This window comes from Terrapene carolina, unplaced genomic scaffold, assembly GCF_002925995.2.
Source record: "Terrapene carolina triunguis isolate 2854851 unplaced genomic scaffold, T_m_triunguis-2.0 Scaffold110, whole genome shotgun sequence".
Classification (NCBI taxonomy): domain Eukaryota; kingdom Metazoa; phylum Chordata; order Testudines; family Emydidae; genus Terrapene; species Terrapene triunguis.
This window is the reverse complement of record NW_020664461.1, coordinates 3718441-3746017: the sequence shown is the minus strand read 5'-3', so window position 1 is coordinate 3746017 and position 27577 is coordinate 3718441. Positions and strand designations below refer to the sequence as shown.

Genomic DNA, 27577 nt, shown 5'->3' with positions numbered 1-27577 from the left:
AACTATCTTGAGTAGTTTTGTATCATCTGCAAATTTTGCTACCTCACTGTTGACCCCTTTTTCCAGATCATTTATGAATATGTTGAATAGCACTGGTCCCAATACCGGTCTCTGGGGGACACCACTATTTACCTCTCTCCATTCTGTAAACTGACCATTTATTCCTACCCTTTGTTTCCTATCTTTTAACCAGTTACCAATCCATGAGAGGACCTTCTCTCTTATCCCATGACAGCTTACTTTGCTTAAGAGCCTTTTGTGAGGGACTTTGTCAAAGGCTTTCTGAAAATCTAAGTATACTATATCTCCCCTGTCCACATGCTTGTTGACCCCCTCAAAGAATTCTAGTAGATTGGTGAGGCATGATTTCCCTTTACAAAAACCATGTTGACTTTTCCCCAACAAATTATGCCCTTCCATTTTCTTTCCATTGAGCTTATCCCCTCTTAAGTAACCCCCCAATCCCTCTCCCCAGAAGAATGGAACTAACATGACATTTACCACCATCACACTATTCACCCTGCTTGTGTGTTCCACCTCTTCCCTAAGCCTGCACCTGTCTCGTCTGTTTAGACTGTAAGCTCTACGGGGCAGGGACCGTCTACCACTTTGTGTTAGTGCAGTGGTTCGCACAGTGCTGCTCCACTCTTGCCTGATCCTTAAGCATTACCATAATAAGCATGTTGAATACATAAAAAAGAAAAGGACCCACTGATGTAGACAAACTCTGGAGTCTATCCAGTAGCTCAACTGCAGCATAAATGATTCAAGATCTTCATTAAACCAGGTGATTCTTGCACTCACCTAATGACTTTTGATCCTTCTTTTGATCCTGCTCTTTGTTGTCCTGTCCTTGTCGTAATGATGTAGGAGAGGAAAACTGTTTCCTAACTAGATACGGAATCAGTTCACTTCGGATAGATGTTAACGACCTAGGAAAAAACAATGTCCACAAATGAAATCAATGAACATTAAGTGCTGCCATCCATTTGATTTCTTCACAGAAGATCTACCAGACATTTTGCAAGTTGCTTATTTAGCAGAAATAAAAATGCCAGATGCTCAAGAGCATCTGGTACCCAGACAGCTTCCATTAAATGTGTGCTTTCTTACTATATATGAATCTAGAAGGGACTTCAGTCAACTTTCTTTGCGAGATGGGGAATCAAAACAACCTTCTGACCTTCCCAGCAAATTCCCCGTTTCTCTAACTTGAGTCCCTCAGGTCTGCAAAGGGAGTGTGAAGCACTACTGGATCACAATGGTGATGCTTGGAACCCACTGTGCATGGCTGCAAACGACAACACAAAGTGGGGCCAGGAAAATAAGAGAATCCAGCGCCTGCTGCAACGCCCTTCTCAGGGAAAACCAATAAAGAAACTACTTGTTGAACAGTGAAACATTCAAGAATATTTGAAATACTCAATCCTTAAATGAAAACAATGAATCACAAGCCATAACGGTGTCCTGTTCCACTGCACATCTGAAAACCCAAAGAACATTTTCAGACTTATTTCCTTAACCAAAGGAAGTTTAACACATATCTTAACAAGTTCAGGAATGAGGTGTCATATTCTTTAAGGGCCTCAATCCAACAGCCACGGAAGTCAATGGAAGGGGTCCCACTGACTTTACTGGGCATTGGCTCTTTTTGTCTTATGTACTTATCTGGCCCCAGTATCAAAGAAACTCAGCACCTCACAATCTTTTGTTGTATTTACCCTCAAAACCTCATCCCCTCTGAGGCCAGCCAGGGCTGTTATCCCCATTGTACAGATGGGGACTGAGGTAGAGAGAGATGAAGTGACTTGCCCAAAGGGATACAGGCAGTAAGTGGCAGAGCAGGATTACAGCCAGGTCTCCAAAGTCCTAGGCTAGTGCCCTCCACTGGGCTACTCCTTTGCTTTTATACAACAAATAAAGCCTGCTTCTCCCCCCACCCCCAGGAAGGCCAATGCCGTGCCTATTACACATGAGCTTGGAAGGCTACTATTTTATTGGAGAGTTAACTTTGGAAGATCATTTGAAGTTGCAATAAAAAGTGTCTGAAAATAACACACATGGAATCATTGATGTACTATGTGAGGAGTAGCAGCCTGTGGCCTATAACTTCCTTACACTGGGTCTGAAACCAGTTTTATTGTTATTGCTTCATTACTTGAACAATATGCATTTTGTTGCTGGCCTATTAATTATTTAAAGGCTGGGAAAACCATTCAGCAAACTAATCCAACTTGACCTATACAAAGGGGATTGTATAACTTCTGTAACGTATGAGGAAAGGTTAAAAGAAACAAATATGTATAGCTTGGTTAAATGATAGCAGGGGATATCCATAATCAGCGGAAGGGTGCAGACATCAGAGAAAGAAAGCGGGTACCCAGGGCAGAACTAGGAGTTAACTATGGATTCAATTAAAGGAGGAATTATTTAGGTTGAATATTAGGAAAATGCTTTCTGGGCAGTGAGATCTATTAGACGTCAGAACAGACTCTCAAGTGGTGGAAGTCCTGAAAAATATGCAGCACAGAACAATCCTGCACCAGTATCCTCTGCAATGTGTGACACTGGAATGGGTTTGGGAACCAAAAAGGACTTCTCCATCTGTAGCTTCCCTGGGCAAGTTCAGATTAAATCATCAGACCTACCACAACGACCAGAACGAAGCCCTATCCTGGCATACTGACAACAGAGGTTGGAAGGCAACGTTTATGTTATATATCCTGCCCTGTAATTTTTTAGGTTTTGCATATGGAACCATCTGAACCATCCCAAATCTAACCCTTTGATCTTCTCACTTTTGTCCTGAGCAAGAGCCCATGTGCTCTATCCGGCAATCTGTCCTTAAACAACATAATTATATATCATCTTGAGGTAGCCATATTTCAGGAACTAATGAAGCAAAACTCTTCGTTCTTTAATCACAAAATCTCTCACCGCTAACCATTTACAGACTCTCTGTGCCATGGTCTCCCTAGCCCTGCATTCTGACATACGTGTGGGTATGCAGATGGGCAGTTTACTAGCTTAAAATGTTTGCCTTCAGCTGTGCCATTCAGCAACGATTTCCTGCTTGGGTTTTCTACTCTGTCCAAAACCGACAATCATGTTTTTCCCTCAGAGGTTGGCCAGGGCATTTATGGGATCCATTACCTATAAAATATCTGAGTATTTGGCACAGTCTTAAACAGTCTGAAGCAGAGAACAACACAACAGAGTAGGACGCGAAAGAGGTGGAAATGGGGAAAGAAAGTTTTGCCCTACTTTGGATGTTTTATTCTTTCCTGGCCATACTTTTACAGTCTTCTCAGCATTCTCTGAAATGCTATCCATATTCCTCACTTACAAGGTGGGCCTAACTCCGGTCACCTATCGAATATCTCACTCTCACACTGTTTAAACAGGATTTAATGGAACTGTTAAAGGGAACCTGCTTTTGGAAGGTCTTAAAATATTAGCAGAGAGGCATTTGGTAATCAAGATTTGGAAATTTCTCTTGACATGTTTTGCAAATGTGGCTACTCAGAGTGACCATGTAAGAACATTTTTTGAGAGTCTGAAAAGATGGCAAACAAATATCTGGCCGAGGCAAGAATGAAGGTGAGGAATGAGAGACAGAAGGATTAGGTCTGAAAAACCGTAATCAGGGGAAAAAATTAACAAGAATTTGGGAGGCGGCCAACTGGCCTGCACATAGATTCAGGAAAATTAAAGAAGAAAGGGTTTTTGGCCCAGCGCTATAAAAAATATTCTTGTAATAATAAAATCCTAAAGAGCAGTTCCAAGAGCCTGTGTAAAGAGTCAGAGAAGAAAGGATAAGCTTGTTAAATCTGGGAAAAGAAGTCTCTCCTATTCTATCACCATGCGTCTGTATCAGTACCGCCCTGACTCAAGCACCAAGGAAGGCCGAAACACACGATGAAAAGGACATAAGGAAACCTCTACTATTTCCAGAGTGAAAAAGTGAGAGGTAACGCAAAGTTAAGGGGAAAAGCCTGTCAAGAGCAATGGCTGGATGACTGTGTTCTGACACCCAACAGAAAAAAATGGGGGATAAGAAGCAGATGTACCTGCTTTTAAGAAATATTTGCTAAAACAAATGGACTTTCATAAATTGTAATTAAAGTAACAAGCCATTTTCATCTTCCATTCCCTACGATTTTATTTTTAAATGTTCATATCTGTCTGCTTTCATCTCGGCAAAAAGTAGGATTTCAATATAGCTGCCCAAGGGTTAGGGTACGTCTACAGTACGAAATTAATTTGAACTTATTCTATTCGAATTTTCGGAAGCGATTTTATACATTCGGTGTTGTGTGTCCCCACTAAAGCGCGTGAAGTCGGCGGAGTGCGTCCACAGTACCGAGTCTAGCATCGAATGTCGGAACGGTGCACTGTGGGAAGCTATCCCACAGCTCCCGCCACCCATTGGAAATTTGGGTTAAGCTCCCAGTGCATGATGAGGCAAAAACATTCTCGTGGGTGTTTCTGGGTGTGTGTCGTCACTCGCTCCTCCCTCCGTGAAAGCTACGGCAGACACCATACTGCCAGCAGACGGTGCAGTATGGTGCACCGCCTGTCTCCTGGCACTATGAATCCACCTCACACGTCCTCTCGTCTTTCTATCTACTCTTTTATCTAACCATTTCCCACCTTTTTTTGGCTACCGTGAACTGAGCAGCACAGCTTCCGCCGCAAACTCTGCTCTCCCGCTCTTGCATTGCTAGCTAATTTTTCCATGTTGTCGGTCCTGGGCTCCCATGAAAGCTACAGAAGGCAACAATTCCCCGCCGTTTTTCGGCCATCGTGAACTGAGCAGCACAGCTTCCGCCGCAAACTCTGCTCTTGCAGCTCTAGCGAGCTTCCCGACTCCGTGAAAGCTACAGACGACAACCATTTACCGACTTTTATTGGCCATCTTGAATCGAACAGCTTTCCTACATTTCGCGCCCTTTTTCCAGAATTACCCGTGCAGGCGCCATTGCGCGGCAAGCATGGAGCCCGCTCAGATCTCCGCTGCAGTTTTGACCACTGTAAATACCTCGCGCATTATCTAGCAGTATGTGCAGTACCTGCAAAACCGGGCAAGGAAGCGACAACTGCGCGATTACTGTACTGATGAGGACATGGACACAGACGTTCCTAGAAGCATGGCATGTGGCGATTGGGAGATCGTGGCGGCATTGGGCCAGGTTCATGCCGTGGAACGTCGATTCTGGGCCCGGGAAACAAGCACAGACTGGTGGGACCGCATAGTGTTGCAGGTCTTGGGATGATTCCCAGTGGCTGCGAAACTTTTGTATGCGTAGGGACACTTTCATGGAACTTTGTGGCTTGCTGTCCCCTGCCCTGAAGCGCAAAGACACCAAAATGAGAGTAGCCCTCACAGTGGAGAAGTGAATGGCCATAGCACTGTGGAAGCTTGCAACGCCCGACAGCTACCGGTCAGTCGGGAATCAGTTTGGCGTGGGCAATTCTACTGTAGGGGCTGCTGTGCTGCCAGTAGCCAACGCAATCATTGACCAGCTGCTATCAAGGGTAGTGACTTTGGATAATGTGCAGACCATTGTGGATGGCTTTAATGCGCTGGGGTTCCCTAACTGCGGCGGGGCGATAGACGGAACGCATAACCCTACCTTGGCCCCGGCACACCGGGGCGGCCAGTACGTAAACCACAAGGGATACTTTTCCATGGTGCTGCAAGCACTGGTGGATCACAAGGAACGTTTCACCGACATCAACGTGGGATGGCCGGGAAAGGTGCATGACGCTCGCATCTTCAGGAACTCTAGTCTGTTTGAACAGCTGCAGGAAGAGACTTGCTTCCCAGACCAGAAAATTACTGTTGGGGATGTTGAAAGGCCTATAGTTATCCTCAGGGACCCAGCCTACCCCTTAATGCCATGGCTCATGAAGCCGTACACAGGCACCCTGGACAGTAGTAAGGAGCAGTTCAACTATAGGCTGAGCAAGTGCAGAATGGTGGTAGAATGTGCTTTTGGATGTTTGAAAGCTCGCTGGCGCAGTTTACTGACTCGGTTAGATCTCAGCACAACCAATATTCCAGTTGTAATTGCTGCTTGTTGTGTGCTCCACAATATCTGTGAAAGTAAGGGGGAGACGTTTATGGCGGGCTGGGAGGTTAAGGCAACTCGCCTGGTGGCCAATTTCGCACAGTCAGACAACAGGGCGATTAGAAGAGCGCAGCAGGGTGCACTGAGCATCAGAGAAGCTTTGAAAGCCAGTTTCATGACTGGCCAGGGTACGGTGTGACAGTTGTGTTTGTTTCTCTTGAAGTTACCGGCCCCCTATATATATGAAAGGAAATAAAGTCAAAATTGTTTAAAAACTGTTCTTTATTATTTGTTGCACAACACATTGAGAGAAATCAGAAGGTAGACCGGGGGAGGGAGAGGTATTAGGTTAGGGGGGTGGAGGAGAAGGGAAGGACAAGTCCAGAAACCAAATCAAAAGTTCGCATATGCCAGCTTTCTGCTGCTTGGGCAATCCTCTGGGGTTGAGTGTGTGGGTCCCCGTAGCCTCCCCCCTCGTGTTCTTGGGCATCTGGGTGAGGAGGCTATGGAACTTGGGGAGGAGGGGAGGCGGTTATACAGGGGCTGCAGTGGCAGTCTTTGGTCTTGCTGCCTTTCCCGCATTAGATCCACCATACAGCGGAGCATGTCGGTTTGCTCCTCCATGAGCTTGACCATAGCATCCTGCGTGCTCTCATTGTGCGCGTCCCTCCTCTCTTCGTGTTCCTGTAATGCTTTACGGGACTCTGCAATTGTTTGCCTCCACGCATTCAGCTGGGCCCTATCAGTGCGGGAGGACTGCATGAGCTCGGCGAACATGTTGTCCCGAGTTAGTTTTTTCTGCCTTCTAATTTGGACCAGTCTCTGGAACGGAGTAGATAGGGGCTGCATTGAAACATTTGCACCTGTTGGAGGAGAAAAAGGGAGGGTAGTATTTTAAAAGATACATTTCAGAGAACAAAGGGGACACTCCTTCTCAGTGAAACAGGCAATTCATAGTACACAGCACATGCTCTTTCTGTATAAGTTAGCATTTTGCCTCTTATACTGAAGTGCCTGCCACTTTGGTGTGAGTAAGCCATCACACATGGCCGGGCAACAGAATTCAGCTTGCAGGCAGCCTAGGGGCACGCAGGGTTCTGCTTCTTCTGCATTCATTTCAATGCTTTCAAACTGCTGGGCCCCCTTTCCCATAGCAAGCAATGCCTGGTGGGTTTGCCATATAAAAGGAGGGCCTGCGGGCTCTCTGGGATGATCGCTTCACACAACACCACCACCCCCGTCCCCACCGCGTGGCTCCGATGAGGCTCTGAGCAGGAATAAGCCCTTTAAACTAAACGCGAACAGCCCAGCATGGCTGGGTTTCCCCCACCCCCCCACCGCGTGGTTCCGATCAGGCTCTCACTCACCAGAAGTACCTTCTCCAGGGTCATGGTCCGGGAGCCCGCCTTGGGAGTGGGGGGAGACTATTGGCTCCAGCGTTAAGAATAGTTCCTGGCTAGGGGGGAAAATGGATTCCCCACTTGCCGCCTGTGCACCATCCTTCTCCTCCTCTTTGTCCTCCAATGACTCTTCCTCCTCGCTCCGTGCAACTCCTCTCTTGCAGGTGTCCAGGACAGTGGTGGGGTAGTGGTGGCGTCACCCCCCCATAATTGCATGCAGCTCACGGTAGAAGCGGAATGTATGGGGCTGTGACCCAGAGTGCCCGTTCGCCTCCCTGGCTTTTTGGTACGCTTGCCTGAGCTCCTTGATTTTTGTACGACACTGCTCTGTGTCCCTGGAGTAGCCTCTTTCAGTCATGGCCCTGGAGACTTTAGCGTAAGTATTTGCGTTCCTGTTTTTGGAACGTAGTTCTGCCATTACAGATTCGTCTCCACAACATGCAATGAGATCCAGTACCTCCCGTTCGGACCATGCTGGAGCTCGTCTGCGAATCCACGATCTCCTGTGATGGTGGACTCTGCATGGTCACCTGTGATGGTGGACTGTGCTGACGGTCACCTGTGCTGATGGTGACCAAACAGGAAATGAAATTCAAAAGTTCCCGGGGCTTTTCCTGCCCACCTGGCTAGTGCATCGGAGTTGAGAGTGTTGTCCAGAGCGGTCACAAGGGAGCATTCTGGGATAGCTCCTGGAGGCCAATAACGTCGAATTGCATCCACAATACCTTTAACCCGGGATTGCGATCTCGATTTAAGCGCTACTCCACTTGCCGAGGTGGAGTACAGAAATCGGATTAAAGAGCCCTTTAAATCGAAAAAACGGTTTGGTCGTGTGGACGGAATCATTTTTTTTCCGAATTAACTTGGCTAATTCTGAAATAACAGACTAGTGTAGACCAGGCCTTAGAAATGCTGCTACTCTATCAAGTGTAAAGAGAGTGAACAAAATAGTGGAGCTCCAGTCCCAGTGAGAACAATGGGAGATGGTGGTTCTTTTGAAAGGGGTCAATTCGTAATGACTCAAACTTTCAGTTATGAAAAATAACAGCCAAAAAATGACTATTAATCCCAAATACCTTCAAAAGCTACTCAACAGGCAGGCCAGGAGGAAGGGGGAAACAAGGGTGTATTGATGTGTGTTTGCAGGGTGATGTAGAAAGGAGAGGGGGGAAGCTGGGATGCATAGGCAGGGGAAATTTGGTGGTGTGTGGACAGGGGAACATATGGAGGTGCAGGAGACAAGTGGAATTTTGAGTAGTTTGTGTATGAAATCTTAAAAAAAAAAAAAAGTCCAAACAAAACTACGTTAAAATGGAGTTAAAGTTGAGAGTAATATCAGTAACTTAGGTTAAATGATAATACCAGGATGTTGCAATCATCCCAAAACCAAGGCATTCTAAACCTAAGAAATGCACAATGAAAGTTAAACTTTAAAAAATCCAAACACATTAAGGTATGGAACAGAATCGTTAGAGCATCCAAACAACCTTAACTCTGCCCCCTGATGACACCATGGGCAGGGGGAGAGACTCCAATGTGTCTTTAAAAATCACTTTAATTTAATCAGGGTCCCACACAGTAGAATGCCTTAATCATAATCGTATGATTTTTGCATGGTGTCACTATAGGACAGAGTTTAGGTTTCTGCTAGAGGAGAAACTTTTGGTTATGAAGAAGAGTAAGGAGAAAAATTATCATTAATTCCTCAAAATAGTACTCAAATGTAGCCTTTGCACAAGATCTCCGTGAGTTTTAACTGTACAGAAAGTTAGAGGAGTCCATGACAGAGCACAGTTAAGGTTGTTTGAGTGTCCCGACTGTGCTGTGCATTTCCAGACATTCTCTCTCTCTCTCACACACACACACTGAATGCACACAGACTCACAAACAGAAGAATCACTTCAAGCCACCAAATGCAGCCACCTCTTGGATGGAACATGGCAGCATTATAAAAGGAAGTGAAGAACAATGGATCCAGCTGAAGCAGAAGGTGGAGTTAAGGAGGCAGAATATGATCAGCTAACATGGAATTTAGTCTGGGTTTGCTATAAAATGTGTGATGTGATTTTTATTAACCAAAACTGGTTAGAACCTTGATTTCCTGTGTCACAATACTCCTTAACATTGCTAACAAAAAAATCACAAACCACATTGCCTATTTAAACTCCCCCCCCCCCCCCCACACACATTAAATCCAGGTGCTAGGATGGTGCCATTGGCTTGACCCACAGCACGAATGTAAGCACCCACAGCTTCACTGTGCTAGTTTTCACTTGCTGGAGAAGTTTGTAACAGAAGTGTCGGTCCCATTTACTGGCTCTCATTCATTTTTATTTTCCATGTTTAACATTAAACACCATAAAACAGTACTAATGAGAATTTTCATGTTAATACACCCCCCCTCCTTTTTTTTTTGTTTTGTTAAGTTTATCTGTGAGGAAGCGTGAAATCTACTGTTGTTGCCAGGACCCACCTGTAAAATCGGTCATCCTTCTCCACGGGTTAGTTACTGGGAAGTGGGGGTGGAGTGGGGGGTGTCTCACTTAGAATCAGCTATTTCCATAGGTGCAGACAGTGTTTATGATTCACAACCACAAAGCAGAAACTTGTTTGTGATTTCCTTATCTAGCATTGTCCCTTTCTTTTTTAGCAGTATAATGTTAGCTCTTGTAGCGCTATGTAACGCAGTGGGTCAGATTCTGATCTCTGTTACCGGAGTGATTCCATTGACTTCGCTGCAGATAGTCCAGATTCACATCAAAAGTAGAATATGGCGCAATATTTCAAATCAGAACTTCTGGTTAAAGTTCAAAGTGTTTACATATACATAACTAAACAAATCCTACGGAATATTATAGCATCGACCAAAATGAGCTTTGCATGTTACATAGGATAATAAAGATCTAAGAAAAAGGGAAAGAGGAAAAAAAAATAGAGGGGTGGAGGAAGAAAGAGAAAAGTTAATGATGAAGCTTGTAGGTAACATAGTTCATGGTTCTCATCGTTTAAGGGATAAAGCCAAATAACGTTTAAAAATTCCATGTAAGCCAGGAGCTCTCTTGTTGAATCTCAGTGTTATTTTCTCCTGATCCTTTGATGGAGATTAAAAATTTCCATGTGAATACAAAGAAAGAAACAACAGTTACTCTGAGATTTTCCCCCCAGCTTTGAATTCTCTAAACTAGAGCAGCAGCCACCATTCCCATCCCCTCCTCCCCCCACCACTCTCCCTTAAAGAAAAAAGTCAACTCACTTTGAAGAAAAAGACAAAACAAGGCCAGGGCAAGGAGGATTAGGGAAATGATATTTATATCATGGACCAAATTAAAATGTCAATGCAAGAGGCAGGCAAACAGCCCTTGCCATATAGACACGCCAGGCATGTTTCCTCAAGGAAATAGGAAAGAGATTTGAAAAGAGTTAATGCAGTCCTGAGTTAATACCACCTGCCTCAGACTCAACACCACTTAAAAGACAGTGTTTGGGTCCATTTCCCACAATGTGGTTTTAACGAGCACAATGGAAGAAGCAATTACAAGCCTTTTTCCCATCTTCTTATTGATTCAGGGCAAAAAACTCTGGAATTTCTGAGACATGCTAAGAATTTGGAGCTAGCAAATGTGGATTATATGCAGAAGGGAAAAAAAAGTAGCAAAAATTAAACAGCATGATCGGGAGGGGGGGGGTTTCTGCTGCGTTCTGCTATAAGACATATTTTGCCCCATGTCTCTCAACAACCTCTCTCCCTATTCGTTTTTCTTTAACCTAGTGGTTCCCAAACTTTAACAACCTGTGAACCCCTTTCACTAAAATGTCAAGTCTCGCAAACCCCCTCCTTAAAATGAATATTTCCAGGGCTTTTCTCCTTTACTGGAGTATAAATGATAAAAGCAGTGATCTTGGAAATATAAAATTTGTTTTTGTGACATGCTTATTACACACTATTTATTATTAATTATTATTTATCATTACAGTATTTTTATTACATCATGAAAATGACAACACTCTTCCAAGATCACACTTTCGTAGCTTGTATCACTTTGAAGAAGCCTGTTATAAGACAAGGCTCCTATGTTTCATCAAGGAGCATCAGATGGGAAACAGCATGAAGGTATTTAAGAAGCCAACTCAAAGAGCTCCTCCTACACAAGCATTCAGGTCTTGAGCAGTCCAGGCAAACAACGCACGTTACAACAAAGCTTAAACTTGTTCTTCATCATAATTTTAAAAACAATACTAGCTGCCTATTTCATTTTAAAAACAGCTAAAAATATCCACCTCCCTTTCCATTGCTTATAAGGAGTCTTGGAGTTTAAATCTCCTGAGTGTGATAGAGATGCTTGCTTTGATCTGCTTAGCTCTTGGAAGTCCAGGGGCTCTGGGCTGCTGGCCCCGTGCTGCCCGGGGTCCCTAAGACCAGCTTTCTCCGCCATTAGGGAATTTTTTCCCGAGAACCCCCTGTAACATTTCCCGAACCCCAGTTTGGGAACCACTGTTCTAACCCAAGACTAATTTTAACCTATAAAAGAACAACTCCAAAGTAACCAGGTGGGCCAATAAACTGTTAGGCAGTTCCTTGTACCTCACCTAATAACCCACAGCATTAATCAGGGCACTGAACAAACATTAGTGCTTCTTTCATTTTTGTCCCTGTTTTGCTACAAAAATGTTTGATGCAAAGAGTAAATCTATATTTTTTAAATCTCACGTTAATTAGGAAATTTGTCAGCATCTTTTATATTAATGGAGCTAAAAATCCGCAAATGAGTCATGGAAACTTTGAGAAACATTCTGTTGAAAGACAATTCCTCCTGCCTGCTGCCATCCTTGTTGTCCCAGATTTTTGATAACTAGGACCTTTGGTTCTGACAAGTTGACCACCTGCATGTGACTCTTTCTACAGCCATCATTCAGCGTTCCTGCCTAGCCTCGGGCTTTTGACCTGAGACCGAAGTTTCTGAATTTCTCAAACCCCCAGAATTGCCTCTAAAATCTCAGGACTCTTGGTGGTGATGACTGGCCAGAAGGAGCACACATGTGATGATCACAGACAGCACAACCTGAAAGTAGGGTGGACTAAATTATGGAAGCGATAGAGTGAAGGCAGGACAAAGCAAAACTGTTCTTGAGTTCCATCAATGTTTGGGTTCACTTAGGCCAGTAGTCATATTCCCAGGCACCTACTTCAGCCAAATAACATTAAGAGAACTAAGTAGCTTTCTAAAAAACAAACCATGGAAATGAAGGTTCCTCTTAACTAAAAGCCCAAACCATTTGAAAGTATGCACACACACACACGCACACACACACACACACACACACACACACACACACACACACATATATCCCCAGGATCACCCAAACACCCTTAACTCTGCCCACCTAGAGCCACCCAGAAAACAACAGGAACACCAGACAGCTCCAGGTTAACCAAATACTTTGCCTGGGAATGCCAACAGCTTTTCAGAATTGCTCTTGAATGGAAGTCTCTGCTGCCCTTGAAGGCCACCCAGGAAGTTTGGCAGTTCTCACCAACTGCTCAGTAATGGATCACAATCTTTCCCAGACAGCATCCCCTTCTTCTGCCAGATCAGCCCCACCTGCAGTTCCCTGCCAGCACCTCCCCCGCATCATGTGTATCTGAGCCACACACTGTCTGCAAACTGCCTGAGGGGCCAGGCTCAATTTGCAAAGTGTGCATCAAACAGAGGCTTTCTGATATTATGCCTAGACAACACGTGTGTAAATAACACACCAGTCAAACTGGTGTCTGTATATCAAAAAAAATGGTGTATTATGTAAACTTAAGATACGTATGTATACCTTTAGATAAATGTATATAAAATACACTTTAAAAGATGTACCTATAGAATGTATACACTTCAAAATATAGACATATCTATAGTAAGTGGATAGATGTATATACATTTATTGTGAATTTTATATTCTCACAATATATGTCTGAGTTTCGTATTTTTGCAAGAGCACCAAAAATATCTCCGTAATCTCCACAAGCTAAGGAAGTACCTACTACTTGTGAAGGAGCCGTGGGCTTTGCCGGCAGTAGGTCATTTCCCACTGCACTTGTCAGCTCTAGTGCGTCTCCCCATTGTTTCAGCTAACCCTGCCACAGAGCACTGATGTTTGACGTTTCTATAGAAACGGGTTTAGAGTTATGAGGAAACCAAACATTTTTAGAAAAATCCGGGGGGTGGGGGAAGAGAGAGAGCGAGAGAGAGAGAGAAACAGGGGAATTGTTACAGTTTTCCTTAATTTTCCAGAAACAAATCAAGCTTTGGATGAGAGGACATCGAGATCATTCAGGTGGATCAGACTATTGGTGATGGATCTGGGGTGGAGAGAAAAGAACTGGAAGCCAGCCTCCAAGTTAACCCTGGAGGGAGGGACTAGTGCCCCCCCCCCCCCGTAATTATTTTCCTGGTATAAATAGGGGGAAATTATGTCCGTTTTTAATTCTAATGGGAGAAAAACCTGGGAGAGGAAAGGATTAGGCTATTCAATTCTCAGCTGTAAACAGGTACCGTATGCTGTCACATCATACACATGGGACTGTGTCATCAAGTGAGGAATGCATGGCAGGAGTAAATGGACCTTTCCTACACAAAAATCCTGCCTTATGCACAAGTGGCACTGTATGGAAAAGAACAAGGTATGGGGAGGTTTGGATAATATTGTCCAGGAGACAAAGATTAAAAAGCCTAGAGGAGACAGGCCTGTTAAGAGTCACATAACTGGCTCAAAAAACATACTAAAGGTTACATGGAGACATTGGACAGGGGGCTAATCGCTGAGGCTACAGGTAGCAGAATAATGCAAAAAGAATCCTATCAAAACTGCTTTAATTGTTAAGTGAATCAGTGTTGGTCGTTTTCATGTCCTTTCGAAATTCACTTTCCGCAGTTAGAGTCAATGGGCCCGATCCTCAGCCAGAGTGCCTCCACTGAAGTTAATGGCTAAGGATCAGGCCCATTGAATCGTACTAGCACAAATGCTCATGGACGGCAAATTTCAACACCATACGCACAAGAATTTACAGAAACCAAATAGGAACATTTTCACTTTCAAGTATTTGTCACAGAGGTGCCTGCATGCTCACCCAGTCAGGGATCAGAAACACCACCATGTGACTTTGGACCAATCATAACCACCCAGCAAGGCTCATATTTCAAATATGGCATATTGAGCTCTCCCACCAAAGGATCTACGTATGATCAAGCCACAGAATTAAACTGACCCAATCATATAAGCAAACTCACGGAAGCTGAGGTCTGCTTGTGGATAGTCCACACACAGAAAGAGAAGCTGCATTCATCAGAGATACGATTTTCTTGGGAATTATTTGCTCAGATCTAGTTTGAACAGTTGAGGTTTTTTCCATTTAAGTTTCAATAAAGGAATTTTGCATCAACAAGCTGAATCAATACCAAAAAAAGACGATGATCTGGCAAGTTCTGAGTCTTGTCATGCCTGGTAAGGGGCAACATCTGATGTGAAAGGAAAATGGAGAAGATAAATTCACATTTCATGTTCTAATTGCTTAAATGCACACGGCTGGGTGAGGTTGGGATTTTTTGGCTTGTTTGGAGAGCTACAATCTATTTGCTCTGTCTACATACAGTACACTTCCTGCAGGAGCTGTTTGTTTATTTACCCATTTTGATCACAAGGAAAGTATTCATTATAAAACCCCTCTTTAAAGCGAAGAAGAAAACATTCCAACCATACGGCTGACACATGTTAACTTGCAGGTATTCACAGAGCAGGTTCTGTTTTTAAGGCCGTACAAAGACCACCAAGCTGGGAGTTTAGCTCTGCCAGACCTCCCCCAGCCAGCAGCTCTTGCCAGAAAACACAGGTGACAGTCTGAATGATAAAAAGGCATTTACAGGGGAAAAAGGAAAAAACGCACTGGTTTAGTCTGCAGCACCTTAGCATAAACTTGCAAGGGGCCTCTGTGTACAACCTACCACACAGCCATCCAAGTGGGAGCCTTCATACAAATTCACCCTCACCCCGTTTTAAAAGACCCATGTCGTCTCTCTGCTGTCCCGTTTTTTTCCCACAGGGAGAAAAAGCCTGGTTTATTCCTATTTATTTCAGCAGTGCAAAAGGCAACGGTTAGCTTCATTAGAAGTGAGCCAGCGGATCGAGCTGGACTTCCACTACACAGTTTGTTGCAAAGGAGATTAGCTCTCAGTTCTGGGAACAGTTCACTACTGGTAACCCTGGCTGTTAGGTCCACAGTCCTGAGGAAAACAGGTGAAGATCTAATCCTTTCCCTTAGCTCTCAATCAGCTCTCTCTGGTTCCAGCAAGCCCCCGCGGGCAGAGAGGGAGACATTAGGGTGGCGAGTGACAAGTGAACTGTATCGGGGGAATTGAGGCTATCATGCCTACTTCTCCCCAGTCAGACCTTCCAAAGTAATCACACCATCGCTCTCTATTATATTTGTCCTTCACTGTGGTTCTAATTTGCCCTGTTAGTACCAGGAGTCCTGCCATGAAACAAAACTGTCCAGTGTCCAAGTGGCTGTAAAGAAAAGCAATAGATTATCCTGCATCAAACAATGCAAGATTGCTAGGTTCAAAGCACAGATGTGGTTTTTAATATGCACAGATACATAAACGATTATACCCAGATCTTGAAAAGAAATAGGAACAGGAGAAATGCTCCAATATGCAAGAAACGCATTTGTTGGTAACCATGGTCATTTCTTTTATACACATGCTTAAGAGTCTGATTTCCAGGAAATTGAGGCCAAAGGTCCACTTGCATTAGCAAATGCGATTACCACAATTGTGCACACAAACTGCGCAAGATTCACATGCACAGGTAAAGTAACTACACAAGGGCAAATGCAATACGGTATCTGCTTTCTGAAAACTCAGGCTCTAAGTTGTCATGTATGTTTATTACAGGCAAGTGGTGCCACCCAAAGTTAAGGTTGACCAACACTTTCCAGTAGAAGACCTTGTTTTCACTTGCTTATGAACTTTGCCAAACGTTAACCATTTCAGCGGAAATAACCCATAACAGGTGTTTGCCTCAGGCTGATATTTTTTTGGAAAGTTTCAGCAAAAATAGTTCAATCGTTTCCAAGAATGAGATTAGGGAAAAATATGTTGTTTTGTCCATGCTAAAAAACAAACAAACAATTTCCCCCCCCGGACCTTTAAAAAAAACCAAACACATTTAGTTGAGAAGCTCCAGCACGCCTCCATGCTTTGGTGCAGAGACTTGAAATTTGGCACAAGTTCACCTTTGTGTCAGGGATGTGTCATTTGCCATCCCCATGAAAAAATGTCCAAATCTGGCCAAGTTATAAGAGTGCAAAAAAAAAAATAAAAAAAATCACAGTTCACACATGCTCAGAAGAGACTTTTGTTTTTCAGCTAAATTCTTCCAAGAGTCTATGTGCACTGGACATGCTCTATCCGCTCACAATGTAAAGTCCAGTACTGAGAGGAGCAGCGAAGGAGGCTTAAAAGCATATCTCGGTGCCATGAAAGGTTCTGGCGCCAGCATGGAAGTCGGTACAACTGGGCCAGACTCAATTTCTCTTGTGGTGTAGTGCTGAGGGCTTCTTCCTTGACCTAGAGTCCTCCCTGTGGGGTGGATGTGTTGTCCACTTAGAGCTGTTTATGCCTGGTGTTCAGGGGACAGAGCTGGGTCTCTCTGCCCTGGAGTGGTGCCAACACCTCGGGGCCGAGGTTAATGCAGCCGGTGTCAGGGATGTTGATGTCAGAGGTTCTGCCACCTTTGTTTCCCTGCTGGAAGTGAGTGTGGTGCCCAGCAGCCAAGAGGCTCGCTGAGACGATAGAGAGGGTTACTCACCTTGTGCAGTACCTGATGTTCTTTGAGATGTGTCCCCCGGTGGGTGCTTCACTTCAGGTGACGGTGCGTCCTGGCGCCCTTGATCTGAGGTTTTTCCATAGCAGTACTCGGCCGGGCCAGCTGTCTTGTGGCGCCTGTCTGTCCCATTGAGCACACATGTGCAGCCCGCCCTCCCTCTGTTCCTTCTCTACCGTACAGTCCTCGTATCAAACTCCAAAGTAGAGGGGAGGAGGGTGGGTAGTGGAGCACCCACAGTCACAACCATCTCCAAGAACCTCAGTTACTGCACTAGGTGAGTAAGCTTCTCTTCTTCCGCTGTCCCTGTGGGTGCTCCACTTCAGGTGAATGTAGAGCAGTACCCATGAAGGATGGGGTGGACTTTGGAGGTGTATGGCTAACCAAAGTAGAGAGGACTGGAAGGCCAAGTATGGCATCGTCCCTGGAGTGTTGTGTAATGGCGTAGTGATCGGTAAAAGCATGTTCTGATGCCCAAGTGGCGGCTTTGCAAATGAAATGGGTACATTGTGAAGAAAAGCCACAGAAGTTGCCATAGCACGTGTGGAATGGGATCTGAGGCCCATAGGGGGTTCTATTTCCCTTGTTTCATAGCACAGACTAATACAGTTCGATATCAATTTTGAAAGTCGTTGTTTGGATATTGCTGACCCTTTGGAACATTCCGTTGTCGAGACAAAGAGTCTCGGTGATTTTCGGAAAGATCTCGTCCTGTCCAGGTAGAAGGCTACCGCCCGTCTGACATCTAGGGTGTGTAGTGCTGCATCCTGTGAGCACATGCGCTGCTTGGGATAGAATGTGGGAAGGTGAATGGGTTGGTTGATATGGAAGGTTGATGACACTTTGGGGAGAAATTTTGGATGGGGTCATAATGTGACCTTGTCCTTGAAAAAGATGGTGTAGGGTGGGTTGGCCATTAGTGCGCCAATCTCACTAACTCATCTAGTGGAGGTAATGGCTACTAAGAAAGCCACCTTCATGGACAGGTGAAGTAAGGAGCAGGTAGCCATTGGTTCGAATGGAGGTCCCATGTGGGGGTGGGGGAATGCATCTCCAGATAGAGGTTTTGTAGACCAAGCATGAAGCGCTTTGTAATAGGGTGTGTGAAAACTGAAAACCCCTCGCTTGTGTCATGGAAAGTATTAATCGCCGCAAGGTGAACTTTGATAGAGCTTAGCGATAGTCCTGAATTCTTCAATTCGACCAAATAGTCTAGTACCGCTGGTAATGGTGCAATACATGTAGCGATCTGTTTGAACACTACGTGGAGAAACGCTTCCATTTCTGCAGGTAAGCAGTGCGTGTAGATTGGTGTCTGCTGTTTAGCAAAATATTTTTCACTTGTTCTGAACAGTGGAACCATGGAGGAACCACGCTTTCAGGTGGAGCTTCTCTAGTTGTGGACGTAGGACTTGTCCGTTGTCTTGTGACAGAAGGTCTCATGTTAATGGGAGAGTCTGTGGCGGACAGATGGACAGACGTAACAGGTAAGGGTACCGTGTCTGTCTGGGCCACGCTGGAGCAATCAGAAAGATTGGGGCCTTGTCTTCCTTTATTTTGCGTAGGACTCTGTGGATTAGTGGTATTGGTGGGAATACGTACATAAGTGAGTTGTCCCACCGAATTAGAAAGGCATCCCCTAGGGATCGGGGGGCAGAGTCCTGCTCTGGAACAGAACCGGGTACATTTGCGGTTCTGGGACATGGCAAATAAGTCGATGGAAGGGAATCCCAATCATCTGAATATTCGGTGGAGGGTTGTGGGGTTCATTTCCCATTCGTGTTCCCGTGAGAAGTGTTTGCTGAGGGTGTCGGGTGGTGTTTTGGCATCCAGGAAGGTAAGAGGTTGAGATGTCTATATTGTAGCGGCTGCACCAGTCCCATAGCATCATGACTTCGGTGCACAGGGAGTGGGATCGAGCCCCCCCCTTGTCTGCTGATGTAGAACATGCATGCTACATTGCCTGTCATGACTCGGATGTATTTGTTCCTTATTAGGGGGAGGAAGTGATTGGGGGATCCTTGTCTGATCCTGGGAGAAGTGATTTCTCCATTAGGATCATCTTCAGGTGGAGGTCCTGGTCTCGGCGGGCTCATGCCCTCAAGTTGCTGCAATGAACGCACTTAGAGGGAATGTGCATCTCTCTGAGGCACCTCACACATTGAGTGTGTCCATGGGATCTAGGCATTACCTTGCGGCAGGAGCCGCATCTCTTAAAACCAGGGGAACCTGGCATAGTTGTTAACATTAATGTTCATGCCCTGAGGGGGGACTATGAACTAAGGAGAACTAACAAATCTAAGTATTGAAGAAAAAAATTTAAATGAATTATGAAACAATAAAAGAAAATTTATTTAACTACTAATTTCTATTTTTTTATACTCTAGGGAGAAAGGGCTGTCGCACTGCGGAGAGCTCTGTCTTCAGCCAAGTACGGTTGAGAAGGAACGTGCGCTCAACGGGACAGACAGGTGCCGTGAGACAGCTGGAAAGCGCGTGCATGGCCCGGACGAGCACAGCTATGGAACAGCCTATGAGCAACAGTGCCGGGAGGCACCATCACCTGAAGTGGAGCCCCTACAAAGACAGCACTCGAAGAATCCTGGAGCTGAAGTTACCCTCATGGGTTGCTCCAAGAGGGGTAACTTGAGACTCGTATCTCAGGACTTTCGCATGCAAGACAAAAAGGAGCAGCAGATAACAGACTTGGGGGGGGCCATGTGCTTCCCCGAGACAGAACAGGCAGCTGCTGTCTTCTTCTATGGTGGGTTCAGGGTTTAAACCCCAAAGATTTGGAGTCCGCCATAACTAGCGGTTGTCAAGAAGCACCTCACCCCACTGTACAGGGAGGTCTCCCCTCTGTCTGTTATAACTGCTCTCTCTCTCGCTCTCTTTTTTTTTTTTTGGGGGGGGGGGGGGGGGGCGCGGCGGCACACAAATTATATTGGAATTGGAAAGGGTTCTGAAAAGGGCAACAAAAATTATTAGGAGTATGGAACGCCTTCCATAGGAGGACAGATTAATAAGACTGGAACTTTTCAGCTTGGAAAAGAGATGGCTAAGGGGAGATATGATTGAGGTCTATAAAATCATGACTGGTGTGGAGAAAGTAGATAAGGAACTGATGTTTACTACTTCTCATAAAACAAGAACTAGGGGTCACCAAATTAAATTAATAGGCAGCAGGTTTAAAACAAATAAAAGGAAGTATTTCTTCACACAATGCACAGTCAACCTGTGGAACTCCTTGCCAAAGGATGTTGTGAAGGCCAACACCATAACAGGGTTCAAAAAAGAACTAGATAAATTGATGGAGGATAGGTCCATCAATGGCTATTAGCCAGGATGGGCGGGAATGGTGTCCCTAGTCTCTGTTTGCCAGAAGCTGGGAATGAGTGACGGGATGGATCACTTGATGATTACCTGTTCTGTTCATTCCCTCTGGGGCACCTGGGCCACCGTCAGAAGACAGGATACTGGGCTAGATGGACTCTTGGTCTGACCCAGTAGGGCCATTCTTATGTTCTTAAAGAAAATTAAAATACAGAAAGGAATAAAAAGGAATCAGGGAAGAATCTTCTTTACTGAAGTAAGGTTTGAAAGTCAGAACCAGGTCAGATACAGTCCACCTTGCGTCTCATTGCCATGAGTGGTAAGAGGGAATCGAAGAGCGCAGGGCCGCTTTGCTCTTTAAGCCCTCTTATGGGAGCATGAGGTGACTCAGGGCACATGCACGGCCCAGACACAACCTGGTAGGCAAAAGATTTTGAGCTCGCATCCATGGGGTGCATGTGCAGCTCCAGTGGGATCCACACGGACACAGACTCGAAGGAGAACATGTATTTTATGGGGTCAGAAAAAATCTGCAGTAGGATGAAGTCTGACAAAAGTGATCTTAGCCAAGAACCACATTTTTTCATATATTATATATACACAATAAAAATGATTTTTGGGGAAAATTATAAGTAGGGCTATATTTTTTAAAGAGGCCTCAACTTGGCCTCTAATTTACTGCCCACCATCAATTGAGGGTGAAAATGATAGCATTCAGATGATGAGGCCTCATTTGTGGGGACAATCAAGTAGTTAGCCATCTACCATAAATGCTATCTTTTGTGCCTGTAACTGACTGTGGGCACGATATCATTGATACATCCTGTGTACTTTACACACACACTGCGCACACGCACGCACACAAATCCACACCAATTACACAGACCCCCATTCTCCACTCTGCCAGTACAAATTCACAACAGGAGTTTTGGGGAGTCAATGATAAGCTCTGTAAAGCAGAAAAGTTGCTGTATTATTTTTTTAAACAGAAATTCTGCCAGGGTAGAGCTTCGGAAATATTTTGGAAAAGGAACAAATGAAAATCTACTATGTTATTTCATGTAGATCATTATTTTTCCACTGAAAGTTTCCTGGGGATTGTAAGCAAGCCAACTTTGAGCACGTACTGCATTGATATTAACACCTGCCTATACAGCATGCGTGCTCGAAGAGCACAGGCTCAGATCCTCCCTCTGCCACCGATTGTGCTCATAAGGGAAAAGGGAATAAGGACTCTTTTTCCATTTCCCCTATAAGCAGCAGGAAGGCAGGATTCCAACCTAGTGCTCAAGACAGAGTGCCAGAAAAGGGGACTGGCTACCGTGCTGGCCAGCACCACAGAGCCCCAAGGGTGTGAGGCCTGCCAGCTGTGGGGTGTGAGTATGCCCCCAGCCAGCTTCAGCCTCTGCAGCTGTCTGCAGCATGCTGGCCTTCGCTGCATGCTGATCCTTTTAAGAGAAGCAATACTGTGCACTTCTCCATGAGGTGCAGGTGTTCACCATGAGCCATCTAGCCCCACACTGGCAGAATGGCTCCTGTAATTAACACACGGCCAGCACTGTTCCACTTCTCCCTCACCACTCCGAGGGTCTCCTAGCACTAACAATTTGGCCCTCGAGTTATCTTTAATATCCTCATAAAAGGAGGCTTTTTTTTTTTTTTTTTAAATTAAAGGAAAACTCTCTCACAGGTGCCATGTTTAGGACCCTGCATAGAGAAGCAAGATCTTCTATTGAGTCACGCTGGTATCAGGGTCTAGGGATCCTGCTCAGAGATGTAGGGCTATTCTGCTGTCTCACCATGGCACCAATACCGAGGCGGTCCCATTAGCTCCAATCTCTCGCAGGCAGAGGGAACAGAGGGTCCTGCAGGGAAAATCCCTAGGAACAGCCTAGCTCAGGGTACATTTTAGACCAAGTCTGTTTCTTGTTGTTTAAGTTTACAATACAGGTAACTCCCCAGGAAGACAGCAAGTTTGGACCATCTTAGTGTAATGTGTGTATCGTGCCAGGGGCAGGGTGGGACTGTCACAAGTTTATAGACCTATTCCGCTGGAATTCAAAATTGGGCTAGTGAGAGTTGCGTGGGATTTGGGGGGCATTTTAACTGCCAAAAAGATCTACTTTTTCACACGCAAAGAGTGTTTTTCCTTCTGTGAAGAAATAAAGCTTGAAAAACCTCTCCCAGGTTTAAACAAACAATAGCAAGGGTGCGTGACCGCTTGACTTTGCAAGGACACAAATATTGCAGTATTTGATGTACACATAATACATAGACAAAAATAAAGGCAGTTTTCACCGACCATCATTTAGATGCACTAGGGAACCTTGCTTTTCGGAAGCTCTAGAACTTGTTTGCTTTGCCAACAGACTTTGCTATAACCTAACAGAACTTCTAGCAGGAATATCAGTTACTCGTTCACATTTAACACATTATCAAGCCTTTAGTTCTGTGAGCTGAGTTATGGACTGGTCAAGAAGAATTTGCCCTCTCATAGCATCTTCCATCAGCTAGTTCTAAGCACTTTACAAACATTGATTAATTTAGTCTCCGAACAGTCCCGGGCAGAGGAGGAAACTGAGGCACAGAGAAATGAAATGACTTGCCCACGGTCATGAAGGAAGCCGTGGTAGAGCTGGTAACAGAACGCTGGAATTCTGATACCGTATCCTGTTCTTGCACCACAAGACCAGTGTCTTCTCTAGAAATCTTGCACTACTGGATGGCTTCTCTGGGGTGTGACCTTCTCATATCCAAAGCAACAATCGTACTTCAACCAACAGCGAATTGGTTAAGCTGATGTTAAACGATATTTCCCCCCTTTGTAGCTGATGCTCAGCAATTTTGGACTTGTCTACATACAGTGTGTGCACCAGTTTATTTAAACTGCAACTCAGTATTAAATCAGATCATTTTAAATGGATTACAAACTGATTTAAAGTAGCCCAATTTAAGACATTCAAATTGATTTAAGCACTTCCCCATCCAAAGGTGCACTGATGTAATGAAAACAACACAGGAATGCAGGGGCAAGATTAGAAAGGCAAAAGCACAAAATGAGCTCAAACTAGCTACAGGAATAAAGGGAAACAAGAAGACTTTTTAACAATACATTAGAAGCAAGAGGAAGACCAAAGACAGGGTAGGCCCACTGCTCAGTGAAGAGGGAGAAACAGTAACAGGAAACTTGGAAATGCCAGAGATGCTTAATGACTTCTTTGTTTCGGTCTTCACTGAGAAATCTGAAGGAATGCCTAACATAGTGAATGCTAACGGGAAGGGGGTAGGTTTAGCAGATAAAATAAAAAAAGAACAAGTTAAAAATCACTTAGAAAAGTTAGATGCCTGCAAGTCACCAGGGCCTGATGAAATGCATCCTAGAATACTCAAGGAGCTAATAGAGGAGGTATCTGAGCCTCTAGCTATTATCTTTGGAAAATCATGGGAGACGGGAGAGATTCCAGAAGACTGGAAAAGGGCAAATATAGTGCCCATCTATAAAAAGGGAAATAAAAACAACCCAGGAAACTACAGACCAGTTAGTTTAACTTCTGTGCCAGGGAAGATAATGGAGCAAGTAATTAAGGAAATCATCTGCAAACACTTGGAAGGTGGTAAGGTGACAGGGAATAGCCAGCATGGATTTGTAAAGAACAAATCATGTCAAACCAATCTGATAGCTTTCTTTGATAGGATAACGAGTCTTGTGGATAAGGGAGAAGCTGTGGATGTTGTATACCTAGGCTTTAGTAAGGCATTTGATACGGTCTCGCGTGATATTCTTATCGATAAACTAGGCAAATACAATTTAGATGGGGCTACTATAAGGTGGGTGCATAACTGGCTGGATAACCGTACTCAGAGAGTTGTTATTAATAGTTCCCAATCCTGCTGGAAAGGTATAACAAGTGGGGCTCCGCAGGGGTCTGTTTTGGGACCGGCTCTGTTCAATATCTTCATTAACGACTTAGATATTGGCATAGAAAGTACGCTTATTAAGTTTGCGGATGATACCAAACTGGGAGGGATTGCAACTGCTTTGGAGGACAGGGTCATAATTCAAAATGATCTGGACAAATTGGAGAAATGGTCTGAGTTAAACAGGATGAAGTTTAACAAATGCAAAGTGCTCCACTTAGGAAGAAAAAATCAGTTTCACACATACAGAATGGGAAGAGACTGTCTAGGAAGGAGTACGGCAGAAAGGGATCTAGGGGTTATAGTGGACCACAAGCTAAATATGAGTCAACAGTGTGATGCTGTTGCAAAAAAAGCAAACATGATTCTGGGATGTATTAACAGGTGTGTTGTGAGCAAGACACGAGAAGACATTCTTCCGCTCTACTCTGCTCTGGTTAGGCCTCAGCTGGAGTATTGTGTCCAGTTCTGGGCACCGCATTTCAAGAAAGATGTGGAGAAATTGGAGAGGGTCCAGAGAAGAGCAACAAGAATGATTAAAGGTCTTGAGAACATGACCTGTGAAGGAAGGCTGAAAGAATTGGGTTTGTTTAGTTTGGAAAAGAGAAGACTGAGAGGGGACATGATAGCATTTTCAGGTATCTAAAAGGGTGTCATAATGAGGAGGGAGAAAACTTGTTCACCTTAGCCTCTAAGGATAGAACAAGAAGCAATGGGCTTAAACTGCAGCAAGGGAGGTCTAGGTTGGACATTAGGAAAAAGTTCCTAACTGTCAGGGTGGTTAAACACTGGAATAAATTGCCTAGGGAGGTTGTGGAATCTCCATCTCTGGAGATATTTAAGGGTAGGTTAGATAAATGTCTATCAGGGATGGTCTAGACAGTATTTGGTCCTGCCATGCGGGCAGGGGACTGGACTCGATGACCTCTCGAGGTCCCTTCCAGTCCTAGAATCTATGAATCAAACCAGTTTAAAACTCACATCTTCAATTAAACTGGTGCTACTTTGCGTGTAGACCAGGCCCCTATGTTATCTGGAATGACAGGCACTCTGTGCTCCCCAGGCGATCCCGCAACCTGCCAGGAATCATAATCTTCCTCTGCAACATGCTGCACCATAGCTGGCCCTAGGAGCCGAGGTTTTAACTGCTAGGCAAGGTGTTTTCTGCTTGTGTATGTTAAAATACAATGAAAACAAAATGTGGATCCCTCACTGATGCTGCAACAATGAAAAAAGACAAGTAATTCCTACCATCACAGCCCCAGGTTCCAATATTAACACAGTGTAAATATTGCAATACCAAGGAAGTACACTGTGTCAGTGCTTCCTGGCACAGTACAACAGCTTCACTGTTCACTCCAGGCCCTGCAGTTAGTTTTAACCACATTCAAACTTAAACAAGGCATCTAAGCTTCTCCAGCCCCAGCGCGGAATTGAAGAAAAGTAAAATCTTAATGAAAGTTTTCTCTGGACTGAAAAACAAAGTATTTAAAAAACAATCATATAAATGTCAGTACTTTTGAGGCAAAAATATTCCACAGGATCTTTCAAAAGTCCTGGAATACTGCTCCTGAGCATGGAAAGATCTCTGAGTATGCACTGTCCTTCCCTTCCCCCAGAAAAGAAAAACAAGCTGAGAATGCCCACCAGTGCCGGAAGCCTGAAAACCGGGTTATTCATTGTGGCAGGAATCCCATTTTCCAAGCGTGGCAACACTGTACTGTGATTGGCTCTCTCGCAGTTGGTTATTGGTTGAATAATAAACATGTAGCTGAATAAAGATAAACTAGCAGACACCTGTGGTTGATAATCTGAGTTTTGTTATCAAGCCTTGAAAATGTTAACTAAATGGTATGATACATGAAGCCAAGAAGTCAATTATAATTTAAAGGGCTTAGAAAATAAGACCTAATTTAAGAGATGTGGGCATGTTCAGCATACAGATAAAAGACAACCAATGATCACTGCACAAATGAAAAGCTGTTTTAAAGAGGACAGGGAGCGGTTACAGGTGTGGAGAACAGAATTTGGCATTTTCATAACAGAAAGTGCAATCCTGCTCTTGCTGAAGTCAAACCTCCATCTGGCTTCATGCTTTATGATACAAGCCTTAAAAATATTACAAGCGAAATTTTCAAAAATGAAATCTAATTTTGCACAGGCCTTTTATGGATGCCAATAAAAAAATGCTGATTTCTATCCCTCTGAAATTATTATTTGTATAGCACACAGGGACCAGGACCGAGTTATGTGAGGCACAGTGCAAACAATATAACAGAGATGGCCCAGAGTTTACCAGCTAAGTTTAAGAGAAGACACAGACAAGGAGGGCACAATATAGACAGTGAGGCAGTGAAATGCACGAGACATCTAACATTATCATTTGCACCTGTAAAACTAAATGGGTTGAGGCCTTTGTGAAAATTTGACCCTATGTGTTCACTTAGGAAAGAAAGGCGCAAACTATGTTTCACTCTGAAGTCATGTGATCCATAAACATGACTCCACCAATGCCACCTGCCTTCTAAAATGAACTCTAACCAAGCACTGGGAGCTTTGGCTGCTCCCAGTACCAACTACCCGTGGCCAATCAAGCATTTCCATCTTGCAGATTTGTTTCCAATGCCTATGATTAATTCAACTGATTGGTACAAATGATCCCAAGTGCCAGCCCCAGCAATAGAGAAGCACTACTCTCAACAGTGGTGAGAGAGTCCCCTGGGGATTTGTCACTGATTTTCCATTTAAAAGACACACATACAGTCCTGATCCTGCAAACTTTCCACATGTGGAACCTCCAACCAAATACCCAAGAGAGGGCGTGCATCATGAGAACCTGTATTTGTGCCTTCCTTTGTGATCAAGGCCACTAGAAGTTCCTTCCTTCCTCAATGTTCTCTCTCCTGTCAGTTTCTCTGCTAAGAAATATGGCTACAAATTCAACATCTAGTTATGACCTTTAGCCTCCATCTCACTTCAAAG

General features: G+C 44.4%; 1 protein-coding gene across 1 annotated transcript in view; it reads right to left on the bottom strand.

Annotated features, from left to right (window-relative positions):
- EIF2B3 (eukaryotic translation initiation factor 2B subunit gamma) overlaps positions 1-27577 on the bottom strand; it is a 115172-nt gene that overhangs the window by 38801 nt on the left and 48794 nt on the right. Inside the window, exon 5 of the mRNA XM_029911600.1 lies at positions 805-932. Coding sequence (XP_029767460.1) covers positions 805-932 — 128 coding nt within the window. The remainder of the gene's footprint in view (positions 1-804; positions 933-27577) is intronic.